The following is a 19,693-nucleotide window of genomic DNA, read 5'->3' as shown; positions in this document are numbered from 1 at the left end:
AAAATAAACATGAATGATCATCAGAAGGTTTTTATTTTACCTGTGGAAAGATGTTAGTTAATCCACTCTCCTGTCTGTTTTGTTTGCCAGACAAAAGCCTTGTTCAGACTGTCAGCCCAAATTTTTATGCAAATCTGATTCAAATCTGATCATATTTAGATAGCCTGAACAACAACAAACTACATTAAATCAGATTTTTGCAATTCAGGTTCAAGCTACGTTCATATGTGGTTTGGTGTCCTATTTAAATCGCATTCCTTGAAATCCATTTCAGTCTGACCCGACAGATCAGATTTAGAATAGCTTTTTTGTTTTGTTACACCATGTAAAATATTACCATGTCAGACGTTTTTGTGGAAAACATGCAAGACGTCTTTACAGAAACAAGCTTGTGTTTTTGCAAAGTACAAGTTAAGTGGAAAAAGACAATATACTGCTAGACAATATATGCACCTCCAGCTTCCTGCGTTTCTGACGATGCCTCATAAAGATGAAGTACAATCCAGCATGAAGCCAAAATGTTGTCATGTCTTGAGACAACATCTGTTTTGCTGTTATTGTTTTTAGTGTAGGCATAACAATGCAACGGCATTGCCATAGAAACCAATGCACATTTTGTAAAACAAAAGACCACTTACTGCTGATCCCCTGCTGATTTTGTACGTTTGCCCACTGACAAAGAAATGATCAGTCTATAATTTTAATGATAGGTTTATTTGAACAATGACAGACATTGTATTTTATAAAAGTATTTGATCCCCTATCAATCAGCAATATTTCTGGCTCCCAGGTATCTTTTATACAGGTAACGAGCTGAGATTAGGAGCACTCTCTTAAAGGGAGTGCTCCTAATCTCAGCTTGTTACCTGTAAAAAACCTTATCCACAGAAGCAATCAATCAATCAATCAATCAGATTCCAAACTCTCCACCATGGCAAGACCAAAGAGCTGTCCAAGTATGTTAGAGACAACATTGTAGACCTACACAAGGCTGGAATGGGCTACAAGACCATCACCAAGAAGCTTGGAGAGTAGGTGACAACAGTTGGTGCGATTATTCGCAAATGGAAGAAACACAATATCCCTCTGTCTGGGGTTCCATGCAAGATCTCACCTCGTGGAGTTTCAGTAATCATGAGAACGTTAAGGAACAAACCCAGAACTACACGTGAGAATCTTGTCAATGATCTCAAGGCAGCTCAAGAAAGCACATGTACAGGCCCCGTGAATATCTGAATGATTCAGAGGACAACTAGGTGAAAGTGTTGTGGTCAGATAAGACCAAAATCGAGCTCTTTGGCATCAACTCAACTTGCCGTGTTTGGAGGAGGAGGAATGCTGCCTATGACCCCAAGTACACCTTCCCCACCATCAAAAATGGAGGTGAAAACATTTTGCTTTGGGGTTTAGTTTAGTTTTTGCAAACCTAGTGGCCAAGTACAAGAACCATCTGACCTCTGTGATTGCAAACAAGGATTTTGCCACCAAGTACTAAGTCATGTTTTGTCAAATACTTATTTCACTCATTAAAATGTATAACTTTTTTGAAATGTGTTTTTCTAGATTTCTTTTTATTATTCAGTCTCTCACTGTTCAAATAACCCTACTATTAAAATTATAGACTGATCATGTCTTTGTCAGTGGGCAAACGTACAAAATCAGCAGGGCATCAAATAATTTTTTTTTCCTCACTGTATGGACACACAAATCAGATATGAACAGTTGCGATACACTGTGTGGACACTTATTCAAATCAGATTCCATCTGGATATGCTCAAAATCAGATTTGGTTGACAGTCTGAACGACGCTAAAATGCCAGATTCAACATTGTGACTGGTCAGATTGCTTGTCAATCAAGCTTCCTGCAAAGGGTCAACTGCGAGTAAATTTACTCTCATCTTTGCAGGACTGTAATATGAAGTGTAGTGAGTGTACATAGTAACATATTTTAGCAAAGATGTAAAAGTGAATAGCACAAAGCAGGCACAATACCGGTATGAACATAGATGTCTATCTGTACAATATGAATCAGATGACTGAACATGTGTCATTGTTTTCAAATACCTCTGTTTTCACAGTTCACACTACAAATTTATACACTTTGGTGAGCATTTTCAAAAAGCTTTATTTTAGTCAACAAAAATGCCGTCTCAGTGTGGGGGGGAGGTCAAAATAGAAAGAAAAAGATGCGTTGTAGTATGGACAAGGCCTGTGGTGGTTAAAGTCCCTGTAAAAGAAATTTAGAGAATTAACACTAACATTCTAAATGTTAAAAATGTATTGCTAAGAAACACGTTACAAAAACTATGTAGTACTGGATTGTGGAGTTAGACCGTTAAACAGTTTTATACCATTTTTCTGTGGATGATTTGTTTGGGGCGGGCCTGAAATCATGTCTCAATGACGCACTGGAGCCACTGAGCTTGGGCCTCTCCTAACACTATAATAAATGGAGCACAATAGCATCGGTGGTTCACCTGCTCAATCGCCAGTAACTGTCATTACCGTTAGTTAGTACAACCTACAGTTTGCTAGCTAGCTTTGTCTTTGTCACATAGTTGCAATAACTAATAAACAGCTAGGTGTTTGACAGTTCAGAGAGGCGACAGCTTTCCCACAAGTGGGCGTGGTTTCAGCGCTGACAGCAGACACGCCCCCAGAATTTAAGAGCAGAGAATACTGCTTATTTTTTCAAGATTTAGATACCTTATTTTATTTACTAGGCCTTTTTATCATTCAATTTGGCTGTGGTTAATAACACATTTTTTGTGGTGTAACAAACTCAGGGCACATATGGCTTTACACACACTTTAATTTGTCTAAATGTGGCTAGTTCAGTGGTACATGTCTGCTTGTGTCCCTCTGTTGAAGACATCCTGTAGGCATCCATGCCTTTGAGGGTCAGAGCCTTTTGCCATTAAGGGGTGTTTGTGTAAATTGTGTTAATGTCAGTGTGTTTGTAGAGGGGAGAGATCCTGCTCTCTTAGGTATTCTCACTCTATATGACATTTCAATCGCCAGTCTGACATTTCAACTGATTCTACAAAAAAAAAAAAAGAGAAAAGCTGTGCTGATATTTTTGGATCATCCAACCTGGTCAGTCTGACTTCTGCAAGACTATTTGCCTTGAGTGTAAGTGTGTACTTGTGCCTTTGAGCATGTGAGTGCGTATTCACCCAAAGCCTGCAGTTATGCATCTAAATGGAGCCGTTTATTTCGTTCGTAATCAGGAACGCTGTGAAGAACTCTACTTAAAGTGCTACAATGTTGTCCGATTATACACCCGTCTCATTGGCTTCACTTTGAAACAAAATAACTCAACATGTAGTGTTCTTCACATAGCTGGCCAATCCCCTCTCTGATCCTGTATTCTAATCAGCTCTCTTTGCATGAATGAATAATGTATGTATGCTAATGAGAAGGCCAGCTGCTGTATGTGATTAGCAGGTGTTTATTGAGTGATGGACGGAGTGCTGCAGGCTCTGCTTCCCTCAGCAGGCCCGGGCGTGAATAAGTAAAGATGTTGTGGAAATTCGAAATGAAAGAAGAGAAGAAATATTTTTCTACTAGATTGAAATTGAATGAGATGTTCAGAATGAGTTGATGCAGTCAGAGGCATCACTGTTGCGCCAGTATCACTCCAAATAATGCCATTGAAACTATTTTTTTAATGGTGGTGTTGTGTTTAGCGTAACATAGCTTGAGGTGCTCGACCTGAACTTGTTTGTAAAGCAGTGCTTGCAGCTCATGCTTGACATTGCTATGTATTATTTGAGTTTATTGCAAGAGGCCGCTCACACAGGTTGCTAGATGGAGCGCAATGGAGTGGAACAGATGACGGGGATCTCAAAACTCGTTTTTCGAAGAAGAACTACTTATATATTTACATGTATGCATTTGGCAGATGCTTTTATCCAAAGTGACCTATAGTGCATTCAAAGTATAAATTTTTTATCAACATGTGTTCTCTGGGAAGCGAACCTCTGACTTTTTATCCCATTTAATGTTAATTCTAGCTACACTTTGTTACATAATGAAAGTCAATGAGCCCTAAATGACATAAATACATTATAAAAGTTGTCCATATGACTTGTATGTTATATTCAAGGTGTTCTAGATCTATATTTATGAGAAACAGACCGAAACTGGTAGAAGCTATCCTAAAAAGCTAGCTTTTACCAAGCGACAGAGTAATTTGCACCAAAATATTGTAGTTTGATTGGGCGTGTGATTTTAACATAAACAAAGCATATGTAGGTATCAATTCATAACTGAACTACTGCATACATTACACATATACACTACTGTATACATTATTATATATTATTATATACATTTTAGCATTTTTTGCAGACATTTTTGGTCTTGGTCATTGTTGTTATTGTTGGCTCAAACTAAAAGTATTAGCTGTCATTTTTGGTAGGCCTAAATGAAAAATAAAATAAATAAAATAAAACAATTAGATTAAAAACTTCAGTGTAAACTTCAGTGTAAATTAAAAATATGAATAAATACTATAAAAATATAAACTAGATGAGTAAAGTTTAATGACAAACTTTAAAGTTGGCCAAAACGTTTAAAAATATTTTAAAACCTTGAACTAGTTTTAAAGTTTAAGGTTTGAATGTTTTGAAGGCAACATAGACAGATAGATGTATATCTACTTAATTTACTTAAAACCAGTTGATTTAAGGGGGGAAAAACACCTTAAAAACAGCTAAAACCAGTCTAAGTTGGTTTTCTAGTCTTAGCTGGTTTAAGCTGTAACTGGTTTAAGCTTGCTTGGTCTTTAATGACACTAAAATCTATGGCCTGTCAGTTGAGAAGCACTAATTTAACTGGTATCATATTGACATTTGACTAGAAAACTTGAAAACTTTGGACAGTAATTGAGAGAGAATAGGTTGTGTGTCTAGAGAGAAAGGGACATACTAGAGGGAAAACAAGAGATAAAAAGAGGTTGAGTAAAAGGAAAGAGGGAGAAGGAGAACGAGTGCACATGAAACTTAGGAGTTTTCCTGAAGCCATGCTGGTCTGAAGCTTTTAAATAATTCACGATGGACATGCAGGAAGGCAGAGAAATCTAGTGTGAGAGAAAAATGCAGTGTGAGCTGTGTGTATCTTAACATAGACATAGGCTGTGTCCGAAAATGCATTTCAAGCGGTACGTGGCGGTAGGAAGGCATCAAGGCCTCTCCGAATCCAGTGTTTGCGTAACATTCACATCTACTGAGATGAAGCCAGCATAGATCTATTCTTTGCTGCCTATGATATCCCACAATCCTGTGCATGTTGTCCAATGGTTTGTAGAAAGAAGAAACCTGCATCTGATGCAATGGTTAAAAGCAGTAAATGAGTTTATAAATGCGTAAATTTCCAATTAGGATTCTGTTTTATGGAGAGATGGCCATTGCCATTTTTAAATTTACTTAGTTTCACTTAGTTATCTTTAAAGCTCACTCGAATTTGTTTTTCAGTAGATCATTAGTCACAATGTTATGGTGTCTTAGAAGTTCTTTATGCTAGTTCTGTCTGTTTAGTCATGGGCTGACTGGGCAGCAAGGCTGCCTTCAGTTTTGAACAGTTCACACTTGTTGAGATTGTTATTGTGAGGCTTTCTTATGGTAGCATGTTTCTGAAGTAGATGGGTGAAGGCTAGTATAGTAGTTAAGGACTGATGACCCAGAAATCTAAAGTTCATGGGGCGATCTGCAGGGCAGCCCAGAGCAAGGCACTTAAACTCAGGTTTTTCCAGGTTTGCTGATGCTATAGTAACTGTACTAAATATCATTACATAAAAAGTGTAAGCTAAGAATAACTTAAGTGTAGTACACTCTTTGCATGCAGTGGATACTAACAGACATTTCGGGTCACAAAGGGGGACCTGAAACACCTCCCTCCACATGCATATTTAGATATTAAAGGATTAGTTTACTTCAAAAATAAAAAGTTCCTGATAATTTGCTTACCTCCATGTCATCCAAGATGTTCATGTATTTCTTTCTACAATAGAAAAGAAATTCCAAAGATCCAAATTGCGGTTTCAACGATCCCAGCTAAGAAATAAGGGTCTTATCTAGTGAAACTATCGAGCAAAAAAAAAAAAATTATATACTTTTTAACCACAAATGCTCCTTTTGCACTAGCACTGCGATGTAGAGAAAGGTCTCCATCTCATTTTCTCCTCCAACTTCAAAATTGTCTGGCATCATAGTTTTACCTTTTTTTTTTTTTTTTGTAAAGAGCATTTGACTTTCTTTGCACGTTGTGCAAACACTGGTATATACATTTTTTTTTTTTTTTTGAGAAAATGACTTCGCTAGATAAGACCATTAAGGTCCTTGCACACTTAGTCAGAAATTCGCATCTGAAATTTTACATGTTAAAAAATAAATACATTTACACACTACCTCCAAAACTTTTGTCCGTCATTAAAAAAAAATTAGACTGGGTTCAGTTGTGTTTTTCGCATCCGTAGCAAGCAGTTTAAGAGGTGTTCTGACAATTCTGAGCCACCATAATATTCTGTGCGTGACGAATTTTGGCCAATACGAAAAACGCATACAAACATTTAGGACTTTTATTGCAAGGACCTTTATTCCTCAGCTGGGATCGTGTAGAGCCCTTTGAAGCTGCATTAAAACTGCAATTTGGCCCTCAGCCCATTGATCCTTATTAAAGTCCTCTATATGGAAAGGAAAGGAAAGGAAAGGAAAGGAGGTGAAGTGAGGCCAAGTATGGTGACCCAATACTAGGAATTTGTGCTCTGCATTTAACCCATCCAAGTGCACACACACAGTAGTGAACACACACACACACCGTGAACACACACCCGGAGCAATTCTTTATTTTTTATTTAATGTGTTTAATGGATGTAATGTGTTTATTTGCCATCTGTTGTGTTGTATCTAGAGCTGCTGTAACAAGCTAATTTCTCCAGCTCAGGATAAATAAAGTCTTATATTAGGCTATATTATCTTGATCATGTAAATGGGCAGCAGAAATTACGAGCATTGATTGGTGTATCTATAAGTTTTGCCCAGTTATTTACGGGATGATGCAATAGGCTATTTTGTTTCGTATTTGCTTTGAAAAAGTCGAATTATTAACATAAACATATTAACAATAATAACATGAAATAATATTTATTTCTATAACTTTGTTGGTCTTTTTCGATATCTTTTGAGTTTAATAGGAATTATGGAAAAGTTTTGTAACCCATTTTTGTGCAATAAATTATTCAAAGTTTCAACAAGTTGCATTTGGATGAGTGTTATATATATTTTCAGACTGTTACCTGAGAAACAACGTCTAAAGAAATTATGTGGGGCGGGCTATCAACCGCAACATCAGACATTAGATGATAAATTCCTCTAGCTGCACAAGAAAATTGCTGGAAGTCATGAAATTACTTCATGGAAGTCATGAAAACACAAGGTATGCATTCTATAGCTGCATTGTATTGGAAAATCGCATAAAACCAAATTGATGCTCATTGGTTGTGATTTTCTTGCATCACGCAGCATTTTTAGTTTCACTGTGGACGAAAAACATTACTTGTCACTGGAATCTTGTCGCATCATGCATTGCTGTGACATGGTGTTTATGTTATATTTGTTAAGACAAAATTTCTGCCTGTTTTTATGAGGATTTGCGTGAGTATTATGAAACATTATGCCCTGGAATGTATTATTGTTAGGGAGTGTGTCTGTCACTGGCTGAGCCACACACATGCGTGAGCCACACAAGCAGCCGCAGTGGTGCATGTGTGGCAGCGTCCCGCTACTTTTCGAGTGCTGACACCGCTGTCAGTCAGACAGTAATTGACATAATGGGATTGTCAAGCTCTACAACAGCACTGCAGTCGATCATTCTTCTGTGGTAGTACTACGAAGGAACACAGTCCATGTCCTCGTCCTCTTTGGCTCGCTCTCTTGCTTTCTGGCCCGTTTCCAGCTCAGAATTGCTAACTCTTTTCCCTTAAGCCAAGTTTATTTAGATAAATCCATGCCGCTGGGGGGTGACGAATATCCCATAAGCCCTTTGTTCAACTTTTATTAACATGCAGTCTCATTGGTACAGTCATAATGATTGGTTACTTTTCTAATCAAGGCACAGCATGTCCGCACCTGCCAGTTCGAAATGCAAAGCTAGCAAACAGATGTTTAGTCTCCACTGAATATTTTAATTAGCTCTTTGTTTCTGCTCGCCGGTGGGTTGTACATTGGACACAAAAAAAGTCTGAATTTCACAGCAGTGTTAATTTTTACAGTTAGTGTCACCAATAGCGCCTCTGTGGCCCTTTCCGACCGAACACAGCGGGAACCTTCTCCCGAATATTAGTTCCGCCCGGACTCTTTTCCCTCACGGACCCAGTACTTTTCCATCACAGCTGTGGCTCATTCTCTCATCAGGTATCGCCTTTATAAGGTGCGGACTTTCTCTTGTTCTTCGCGAAGTCTTATCGTTCCTAATGGTCATAATTCTAAGCGTTTATATCTGTGTTGGATTACCTGTGTATGACTCTGGACTGTGTACCTCGTTTACGATTCCTGCTTCCTGCCATTGCGACCATTGCCTGTTTACTGAACTGTTTTCCGGATTACCTACGTTGTTCCTGTTTTCTGGTGATTATTCAGGCCTGTTGACGATTCTAAATAAAGCCTTGCAGATGGATCCGAATGTCTCTGACTCCGTGTTACAGAAGACTTCGCCAACTCAGGATCCAGCGGCTTTAGATCAAGTGGTGACTGAAGTGACTCGGCAAGCCTCTTTGTTGACTGTGCATCACCAACAATTGGATCGGCTGACCACCATGACTGAGGAGCTGGTGCGGTCTATGCGGTCACTCACTCAAGCGGCGTCACAAAGCGCCACTGCATCGAATCCCTCCACTTCAGCCCCCACCGTGCCGCCTCCCGCAGTCTTCACCACGGGAGTGCACGCCCCACGCCTGGCACTTCCAGAGAAGTACGACGGCTCTCCAGGCAAGTGCAAGGGCTTTCTCATGCAGTGTGCCATCTATGTCAACTCCCTGCCGCCAGGCTCGGTGACGGAGGATGGCAAGGTCTCCTTTGTTTGCAACCTTCTCACCGGCAAGGCCTTGAGCTGGGCAACGGCCTTGTGGGAGGGGCAACAGATGGTTTTCCCCTCGTATCAGCACTTTCTCACCAAGTTTCGGGAGGTGTTCGATCACGCTGAGGATGGCAAGGAGGCTGAGGAGGAATTACTGAAACTTCGTCAGGGATTTTCCACCGCTGCGGATTATGCTCTCACCTTTCGCACGCTAGCAGCCCAGGCGGGCTGGGAGGGAAAACCACTGAAGGCCATGTTCCGCCGAGGGCTTCGCACGGACCTGCAGGCTGAGCTCGCTTGTCGGGATGAGAGCAAGACTTTGGAGGAGTTCATGGAGATGGCGATCAAACTGGATCATCTAATCCGCTCTCGCAGGAGTCGCCAACCACGATTCCCTCTTGCCTCACCCCAGTCTTCAGCTCACACCCAGGAGGAGCCCATGCAAGTGGGATTTTCCCGCCTCTCGGATGAGGAGCGCGAGAGGAGGAGGAGAAATCGTTTATGCCTCTACTGTGGTCAATCTGGTCACTTCCGAGCACAATGTTCTGCTCGTCCCCCAAGAACCACCGACCCTCGGGTAAGCCACACCTCATTGTCACCCTCTCTGTTGTTGGATGTGTGCTTAATAGTCCACGGCCGCCACATCAAGACTCAGGCCTTTATTGACTCAGGGGCGGCCGGTAACTTTATTGACCAAGACTTTGCTAATCGCCATCGCTTGTCTCTTGTTCCATGTGACCCTCCTATGGCGGTGGCAGCCCTGGATGGAAGACCACTAGGCGCTGGAAGGATCTACCACATCACTGAGGCCATCACACTGATCACCAGCTCCATGCACACTGAAACCATCCAGCTCCACGTCACCCAATCACCTCACCACGCCATTATTCTTGGCCACCCCTGGCTCACACTCCACGATCCACAAATTTCCTGGAGAGATCGAGACATCACCCAGTGGTCCCAATCTTGTCTCCAGCGGTGTCTAAAAACCCCACAGAGGAACCATCACGTGGTGCCAGTTCCCCAACCTGAAAGCCATCCCCCGCAGGGCCTCCCCGAGGTTTACTGGGAGTTCCAATCGGCGTTCAGCAAGTCCCGGGCCACCCAGCTACCACCTCATCGGGACACGGATTGTGCCATCGAACTCCTACCTGAAGCCACACTCCCCAAGGGCCGTGTATACCCCCTATCTCAACCCGAAACTCTAAGTATGCAGCAATACATCGACGAGGAACTCGCCAAGGGGTTCATCCGACCATCCACCTCACCCACCTCTGCGGGCTTCTTCTTTGTCAAGAAGAAGGATGGATCCCTACGTCCCTGCATCGATTACCGAGCCCTCAACGAAGTTACAACCAAGTACCGTTATCCCCTACCCTTGGTGCCCTCAGCCCTGGAACAACTCCGCACTGCCCGCATCTTTACCAAGCTCGACCTGAGGTGCGCCTACAACCTCGTTCGCATCCGGGCAGGGGATGAGTGGAAGACGGCCTTCTCCACAACGACTGGCCACTACGAATATTTGGTCATGCCCTTCGGTCTGTCCAACAGTCCCTCTGTCTTTCAGGCCCTTATCAACGACGTGTTCCGAGACATGCTCAACAAGTGTGTCATAGTCTACATTGATGACATACTGATCTACTCTGACACCCTATCGGAACACATCCAACACGTACGGGCAGTGCTCCAGAGACTAGTCCAAAATCAGCTGTACGCCAAACTTCCCAAGTGTGCCTTCCACCTCTCCACCGTCTCCTTCCTCGGATACATCATCTCGGCTGAGGGAGTCACGATGGATGATAGCAAGGTTTCCGCCGTGCTACATTGGCCCCGTCCACAAACCGTCAAAGACCTCCAACGTTTCCTGGGGTTTGCCAACTTCTATCGGAGATTCATCCGGGGTTTCAGTCAAGTGGCAGCTCCCCTAACTTCCCTCACTCGTAGTGGAGGTGGATCCCACAAGCTGGCATGGTCTCCGCTCTGCGAGAAAGCGTTCCAGGACCTGAAGACTCGGTTCACCTCGGCTCCCATCCTGAGACACCCTGACCCCCAACGTCAATTCACCGTGGAGGTGGACGCCTCCAGCACAGGCATCGGAGCTATCCTGTCTCAACGCCAGGGAACCCCAGAGAAACTGTACCCGTGTGCTTACTACTCCCGCAAACTCACTCCCGCGGAACGTAACTATGATGTTGGGGACAGAGAATTGTTGGCCATGAAAGCGGCCCTGGAGGAGTGGAGACACTGGTTGGAGGGCTCGACCATACCTTTCCTCATCCTGACCGACCACAAGAACTTGGAGTACTTGAGAACCGCCAAACGTCTCAATGCTCGTCAGGCCAGATGGTCATTATTTTTCTCCAGGTTTCTCTTCACCATAACCTATCGGCCCGGGTCCAAGAATGGTAAGGCGGACGCCCTCTCCCGCCAATACGACTTATCTCAATCAGACACCTCTCCGGCCACCATCATTCCCATCTCTCAGATCGTCTCCCCCGTGCAATGGGACATCATGGCCGAGATCACTGAGGCCTTGGCCACGGATCCTACTCCTCCGGACTGCCCTCCGGGATTGACCTACGTCCCTGCTCCCCTACGACATCGAATACTGACACTCATCCACGAAAATCCCAGTGCCGGCCACCCCGGCGTCCAGGCGACCAGGGAACTCGTCCTCAACAAATTCTGGTGGCCTTCCATGTCTCAACAAATTCTAACCTTCGTCAAGGAATGTGTCACTTGCAACCAAACCAAATCCCTACGACAACGCCCTGCCGGTCTGCTCCAGCCCCTGCCCATCCCAGAGAGACCATGGTCCCATCTGGCCGTCGACTTCATGACCGACTTGCCACCTTCCCACCATAACACCGTGATTCTCACCATCATTGACCGATTCTCTAAGTCATGCCGCCTCATCCCGCTTCCCAAACTTCCCACAGCATGGGAGACTGCTCAAGCCTTGCTCAATCAGGTCTTCAGATTTTATGGTTTGCCCGAAGACATAGTCTCGGATCGAGGACCCCAATTCACGTCCCGGGTGTGGAGGTCCCTCTGGTCTCAGTTGAACGTAAACGTCAGTCTCACATCAGGATACCACCCGCAATCCAATGGACAAGTGGAGAGGCTAAACCAGGAACTCTCCCGCTTCCTACGAGCCTACTGTCACCTTCACCAGGAGGACTGGAGTGAATACCTCGTATGGGCAGAATACGCCCAGAATTCCCTCAGAAAACCCTCCACCCAACTTACACCCTTCCAATGTGTGTTAGGCTTTCAACCCCCACTATTCCCGTGGTCCGGGGAACCTACTAACCTCCCCACGGTGGACACCTGGCTGCGGAGGAGCGAGGCCACTTGGGATCTAGCACACACCAACCTACGTCAGGCTGTTCAACGAATCACCCGCCAAGCCAATCGCCTTCGGAGAGCTGCTCCTCCATACCAAGTCGGACAGTGGGTCTGGCTTTCCACCCGAGACCTGAGACTCCGGCTTCCCTGCAAAAAGCTTAGTCCAAGGTACGTGGGTCCGTTCAAAATCCTCAGACAAATCACTCCTGTGTCATTCCGTTTAGCTCTCCCATCTCATTACCGTATCTCACCCACTTTTCATGTTTCCTTGCTCAAGCCCGCTGTGGAACCGGGAGGAGAGGGGGACCAGGACGAGGCCGCTCCGGCAGAGACTCCTCCCCTAATGGACGCAGACGAGAGCATTTATCAGATCAACCTGATCTTGGACTCTCGGCGCCGAGGCGGGGTGCTCCAGTATCTCATCGACTGGGAGGGATACGGCCCCGAGGAGCGGTCTTGGGTCAACTCTAAGGACATGCTCGACCCCCAACTTACTGCTGCTTTCCACCGGGAACACCCGGAGAAACCCGCTCCTCGACCTCGTGGAAGACCTCGGCGCCGAGGAGGAGCTCACGTCGGGAGCCGCTCGCAGGGGAGGGGCTCTGTCACCAATAGCGCCTCTGTGGCCCTTTCCGACCGAACACAGCGGGAACCTTCTCCCGAATATTAGTTCCGCCCGGACTCTTTTCCCTCACGGACCCAGTACTTTTCCATCACAGCTGTGGCTCATTCTCTCATCAGGTATCGCCTTTATAAGGCGCGGACTTTCTCTTGTTCTTCGCGAAGTCTTATCGTTCCTAATGGTCATAATTCTAAGCGTTTATATCTGTGTTGGATTACCTGTGTATGACTCTGGACTGTGTACCTCGTTTACGATTCCTGCTTCCTGCCATTGCGACCATTGCCTGTTTACTGAACTGTTTTCCGGATTACCTACGTTGTTCCTGTTTTCTGGTGATTATTCAGGCCTGTTGACGATTCTAAATAAAGCCTTGCAGATGGATCCGAATGTCTCTGACTCCGTGTTACAGTTAGTTTTAGTCCTTGAAATATAGTCAATATTTTGTCATGTCATGTTCATTCAGTTTAGGCAGCTTTACACATACTAAAATGACATCTAATTTTTTTTTTTTTTTTTACACAAATACAATTTTAATTGTTAAAAAAGTGCAAACCAAATATTCAGTCAATTTAAAAACTCTTAAAAACCTGAGCTCCTAAAAATAATCATGTGAGTCTTTATGATAAAGTCATTTATTGGGCTGGGTAAAAAATATTGATTTCTCGATTTTAATCAATTCCCATTTTTAAGAAATGATATCAATGCTTAATTCCCAAGAATCGGTTTTCAGTTAATGAATTGAACATTGTACCACACCTCCCATCCAATAAATCACAATAAGTTTTGTGCTTTGTTACTTTTGATGTGAAACAAAATCTCGGTTTTGAGATTCTATCCATTTTATTACTGTATTTAAACAATGAATGCCATTTTGGCACTGTTTAATGTGGAGTGACAGATTGTTGTAGTGCCTCAGTTTAAGAGAAGCGGCACTATGAACCGATCATCTTCTTCACTTTAATTCCAGTTTCAGTATGAAATAAACATGAATAAACATCCGAATGTATGTTAAAAGAGAGTATAACTTACCAAAATCTGTTATTGTCTCGTGTAATTGCTTAATCAGCATTTAAACCGTGGAAAGATGTCAATATAAGAGCTTATAAACAGTGTCTCGTGATGTCTTATTTACCTCAGAAAAAAAAACATATTCGGTGACTATAAATTCATTAGTCAGCTAGAAAAATGAACAAATTTGGCTAAATATATGCACCATATAACATATTCATTATAATTATTACAATTATAAGTTTTTATGACAGCCAGTATTTAAATGTTTACATTTTTAAATACGAATTGGAGTAGAAATACAATTATGTAATTTCAATTTAAGTGTTTGAATACAAATTAGTTCATTTTAACCTTCAGTATTATATCAATGTAGTACCAACTGTGTATATTTTACAGCATTAGTTGAGAGATTTTTTTTACCTTGAGGAAATATGCCATGTACTGTACCTGATATATATCCAAAATAATATAGAATTGAATCAGTTTGGAAACTGAATCGAAATGCAAGCTTGTGAATCAGAATCAAATCGAATCGTTACATTTGTGTCAAAACCCAGCATTAGAAATTTATTTTCATGTAAAGCATACTCACAACATGACATACACATTTTGGCAAGCATTGAACTTGCTGTAGTTTAAATTCACTTGGCAATTGCATCATTTTGTGAAGATTCAAGTTATAAAATTATATTTTAAAATAAAATGTTCTGTATATATATTATGGATATGATTTTAGGTGAGTTAATTAACCCACTAATAACAGTGTTCAGTTTACCGGTGTTCATTCACTATTCAGCTTCAACTTAAAAAGCTCAACAAAGTCAATCCCCAAATTCCACACATAATTGGTTTATTTGAAACAATCATATTTTTTCTAGAACTTTTTCTTCGAAAACATTATTAGTTCTTTGTTAATGTCATGCCGTGTTATTTTAGTTCTTTTTGTGAGCAGTATTTCCATTATTGTTGATGCAATAAAAACTCTTTATTACTAGACATTTTTATCAGTAATTTTGTAATTAATGACCTTAGTATTTCACCTGTCCAATCAAACAAAAACATTGCAGTTTGAACTGTTCCATTACACAACCACCTGCTTAAATCTATATTGCAAAATCAGCACGGAAACCGCATTTGCAGATTCCATATGGGCCCACCGATCATTCTCGTTAAAGTAAACGCTACTAAGCGGTTTAATTGCGTGTATGTAGGCAGGGTTTTGGCAGCGGAGTGGCTCTGGAGAGCTGTGGAGTATTTCTCGCTGTGTGGTTATGTAGACATTTTGAATGTGTGACTCCCCGTGCTGCTGCTGATATGAGGCGCTGTCATTATATTTCAGTGGCCGTTGTGACTCATTCGTCCCGTTCTGTGACTCAGCTCTCAGCGCAGATGCCTCCCATTGAAAAACATCTCATGGAGACAGAGGTCAAAGGGTGGCTGACGAGACTGGTGACATCACGGGAGGCGTGTCCTCTTTAAGATGGGTGGAAATAATGTGGCTGGTTGTGTATCTATTTTGGTAGTACAACAGCATCTAGATTTGTTCGCTGTGATGAACCGTGTAGATTAAAGGGGAGATCAACAGCAGATAATGTCTGGTTCTGTCTGGGAAAAGAAACCCTCTGGCCTCTTTTTTCAAACACACTGTCCCACAGGGCCGTTTGATGCAGAGAGCAGTCGGTAACTATCCCAAACAGAGCTGCTCTCACACAGACGAGGGAGATGAACCCCCATGGCTTCAGTTCCTGACATAGTACACATGGTCGGATCAAGATGAACAGCGTTGTGCTTTGGGATGGGTTGCATTAGAATGGCCTGTTCTCCTCCTGTGTGTGTCAGAGTGATGAATGGAGGTTTCTGGTGGTTTTGTGTTAGGGCTGGTCTGTTTTAAACTGCAGCTCACCTTCAATGTATGTTACCTGGTGCTGAGGATGGAAGCGAGACCAGACTCTTTTAGATAACAAATGAGTCACAGGACAAAACAAAAGAGTTGGGATGAGTTGACATGCTGGCATACATTTTTTTCTTATGTTCTTGAAATATGTCTCTTATGCTCACTAAGGTTGCATTTATTTGATCAGAAATATGAGAAAACTGTAATACTGTGAGGTATTATTACAATATAATATAATAATGTTTACTGTTATAACTTTTCAGTTTGAAAATACAGTGTGTACATAATTATTAGGCATATTGTTTTTCCAAGCACATTTTACCAATCCAAACCACATCAATCTTAATAACTACTATTAATTTTGTTTTTAATCATTTATAAGTGATATATAATTGTCCATGAAGGCTGGAAGTGAAAAGCTTCTCATATTCAGGTGTGCATAATTATTAGGCATGTTTTCTTTTACAGATAAAATGAGCCAAAAAGAGATTTAACTCAGACTGAAAAGTCAAAAATGATTAAATGCAAATGAAAAATATTCAAAATGTTTTGAATTTTCCAAAACTGCAACCTATCTGGAGTCTCCAGAAGTACAAGGTGTCAGATTCTCAGAGACTTTGCTTGGGTAAAAAAAAGCCTAAAAAATGACCATTAGTTAATAAGAACATGCTGAAAGGCTGTGAAATACATGAAGACTGATTTTTCTATAGGCTTTATAAACAGATATGTTGAGAGTGACTGAAGAACGAGCACCACATCCTCTTGTACCACTCTTTCAAGAATTTATCTTCAAGAATCTGGCAGTAAGTTTTGGGAGTTCATTTTTAGTCCATCTCCTGTCCTGAAAAGTCTGTCTTGCAGAGACGGACTAAAAATGGACTCCCAAAATTTACTGCCAGATTCTGGAAGAAGCATTTTTCAAACAGTGGTACAAGAGGATGTGGTGCTGGTCCTTCAAGAGCCACTCTCAACTTATATTCTATAGTCTATAAAGCCTATAAAAAAAATCAGTCTTCATGTATTTCACACTTCAGCATGTTATTCTTGTTAATTGAGGGTAATTTTTGTAGGATTCTTTAACTAAGCACAGTCTCTGAGAATCTGACACCTTGTACTTACAGAGACTCCACGTTTATTTGTAAAGCACTTTCAGAAATGGACTTCAGAAATGAAGCAAACCCAAATTCTGCTATAAACCGGCTATAGCAAGACAATAGTTCAGCTATATTCAGCAATATTCAGCTCCAGTCAGTTCAGTGATGGTTCGGTTCAGTTCAATAACTGTCGATGTTGCAAAGTTCTTAAATTAAGAACAAATTTGATTCAGAAACCAGGCTCAGTCGGGGGACCAGTTCTTCTCTGGTTTAAATGCACAAACACGGAGAGATATTGATCAGGATATGTCATGTCGGCACTAGGTGGGAAGGAAGAGACCAACAAACCACCTTTGGCTTGGTTAAGCAATCTTTTTTCAGCAGGGTAATTAGAATGTTTTTGGTGTAAGAAATGCTCAAAATACACAAAAATAAAATACTACAGACTATAACCCCTTGTGTCAATGAAATGAGTGGCAGAAACAAAAGTTGCAAAAGGGTGAAAATAATTTTCCTGAAACTTTCCAAAAAAATCCTGAAAGATTCCAAAAACTCCTGAAAAGTTTCTAAGATTTCTGGAATGTTTTTTTAAATTTACTTAAATTTACCTTTTTGCAATCCTAGCAGAGTACTTGAGTAGCACTGTTTGAAACTACATTTTAATGGTCTTGGTCTTATGGATTCAAGAACACGTGGACTCAGTCTTGACTCGAACTCGACCCTCTTCTGGTCTCTGTCTTGACACTGCTGTAATGAGCTGGTTTCAACTACAGAAACAACACTCAGAGTTTGTCTATACCCACTGACTGTGACACTCATTTTCTCTGTTTGTTTCTTCTTCTCAGGATGGTAGAATACTCCCTGGACCTTCAGAACATCAACTTCTCCGCCATCAGAACAGTGCGTGTACTCAGACCTCTTAAAGCCATCAACCGAGTACCCAGTGAGTAAACACACACACACACTTTCCCCCAAAAATCTGTGATCTGCAAACCTCAGGTGTTACACACGCTTTGATTCATTGTGTGTCGGATGTTTCTGGTTGTGTTAATGCCAAGCCTCAAAAGCACCCTCATGTGTCAGCTCCAACCTCTGCCCTATCAAAGGCACGGTAGCGTGCATTGTGTAGCTTTGTATTTGGTGTGCAGGTCTTCCAGAACAGCAAAGCTGGGATGAATCAAAGAGGATTTCAGAGCCATTACTTTTTCTGCCACCACCATTAGCAGAGCTAGATTAATCCCTCCTGTAATTGGGTAGAAAAACAGTTGTCCTTGAACAAACGCCATAATTCATATTCCTCTGTCTCACGTTCACACCCCTCCCAAACATTGTGGCCTTTCTTCGAGCTTCTATAAGAAGCCCAGGATTTATCAATATTTCAGTGCCCATGGCAATGGTGTAGCGCATGAAATATGAATGCTAACTGAATTAGCTCGCATTTGATTCCGCTGCTCAAAGTCTTGATGAAGAGATAGTGAGTTTTCAAGGGGAGGGTTTCAGGAAGTGTTTGTAGAATGTAGGTCTTTGTGTGTTACCTCGTGTGCATGTGGGGAAAAAACAGATTTCGTAGACGCACACAATCCCAGTGCATACGCACTGTTACACACTCTCCCTCATGCATGTAGGCATACAAAATCAAATTAACATCCATTTAACTGTGCATGTAGCATGTCGAATTGTAGCAAGGTTTTATGCAAGATTCTATTAAAGGGATAGTGCACTAAAAATAAACATTCAGTCATCATTTACTCATTCTCATGTTATCCTTCTGTGGAATAGGTAGAGGGATATTTAGCTAAATGTTTGCAAAACCATCTGCTTTTGTTGGAAAAGAGCAGTGTGGACATTTTGCATGGTTCCCATGGTTACTAAAAACATAGAAATTTCAGGGACTTGTAAAAATCCAGTGCCATGAAAATCGTGGAAATTTCTGAAGTGATTATGCACTACTGTTCAAATACCGACTTGAGGACCTTTGCTGATCCCGCCCTCCTCTCTCTCTCCCACTTCGCTTCCTGTCTCCTCTACACTGTCATGTCAAAATAAAGGCAAAAATGCCAAATATAAATCTAAAAAAAAAATTAAAAATAAAATACGCATTTAAAATAAATAAATACTCACCAAACTTTTGAACAGCAGTTTGCCTTTTCATATTTATAAAAATATTGTTAAGTAATACGAAAAACTTTCATTGCCAAAGAATAACTCTGTGTGAGTTCAGTCTCAAGCACTCTCAACATTTTTATTAGGTAATCATGAATGGCCACAAAAAACATGAAGGTACCTTGATAAATTGAAAGGATGTCAATGAAAGAAAAACATATTTTACATTTTTAATAAATTAGGTAAATTATGGCAAAAATTTCACATTTGGTGAAAGTTGTAAAATGAGAAAATTCTGCTATAATTTACCTAATCAACCTAATTTGCCTTTCAGTGAACGACAGATTAAGAGTTAAAGAGAGAAAGCAAGAGAGGTTACTGTCTTCATAAAGACATGAAAAATTATGCTGTGATATCTACAAAAAAGAAAGAACACCCTTTTGAAAACTAAGCTCTCATTTGACCTTTGCATCAAGTTTTCAAGGTGACCTATTATGCCCCTTTTCACAAGATGTAAAATAAGTCTCTAAAGTCCCAGAGTGTGT

At 41.6% G+C, this 19,693-nt stretch overlaps 1 protein-coding gene across 1 annotated transcript in view; it reads left to right on the top strand.

The window, feature by feature from the left end:
- The window catches only part of cacna1ia (calcium voltage-gated channel subunit alpha1 Ia), a 208,455-nt gene that overhangs the window by 95,705 nt on the left and 93,057 nt on the right, over nucleotides 1–19,693 (top strand). Inside the window, exon 4 of the mRNA XM_073840932.1 lies at nucleotides 17,891–17,988. Within this exon, the coding sequence (XP_073697033.1) occupies nucleotides 17,891–17,988 (98 nt within the window). The remainder of the gene's footprint in view (nucleotides 1–17,890; nucleotides 17,989–19,693) is intronic.

This window comes from Garra rufa, chromosome 1, assembly GCF_049309525.1.
Source record: "Garra rufa chromosome 1, GarRuf1.0, whole genome shotgun sequence".
Lineage (NCBI taxonomy): Eukaryota > Metazoa > Chordata > Actinopteri > Cypriniformes > Cyprinidae > Garra > Garra rufa.
The sequence above is the reverse complement of the archived record's forward strand: the minus strand, read 5'-3'. Positions and strand labels throughout refer to the sequence as shown.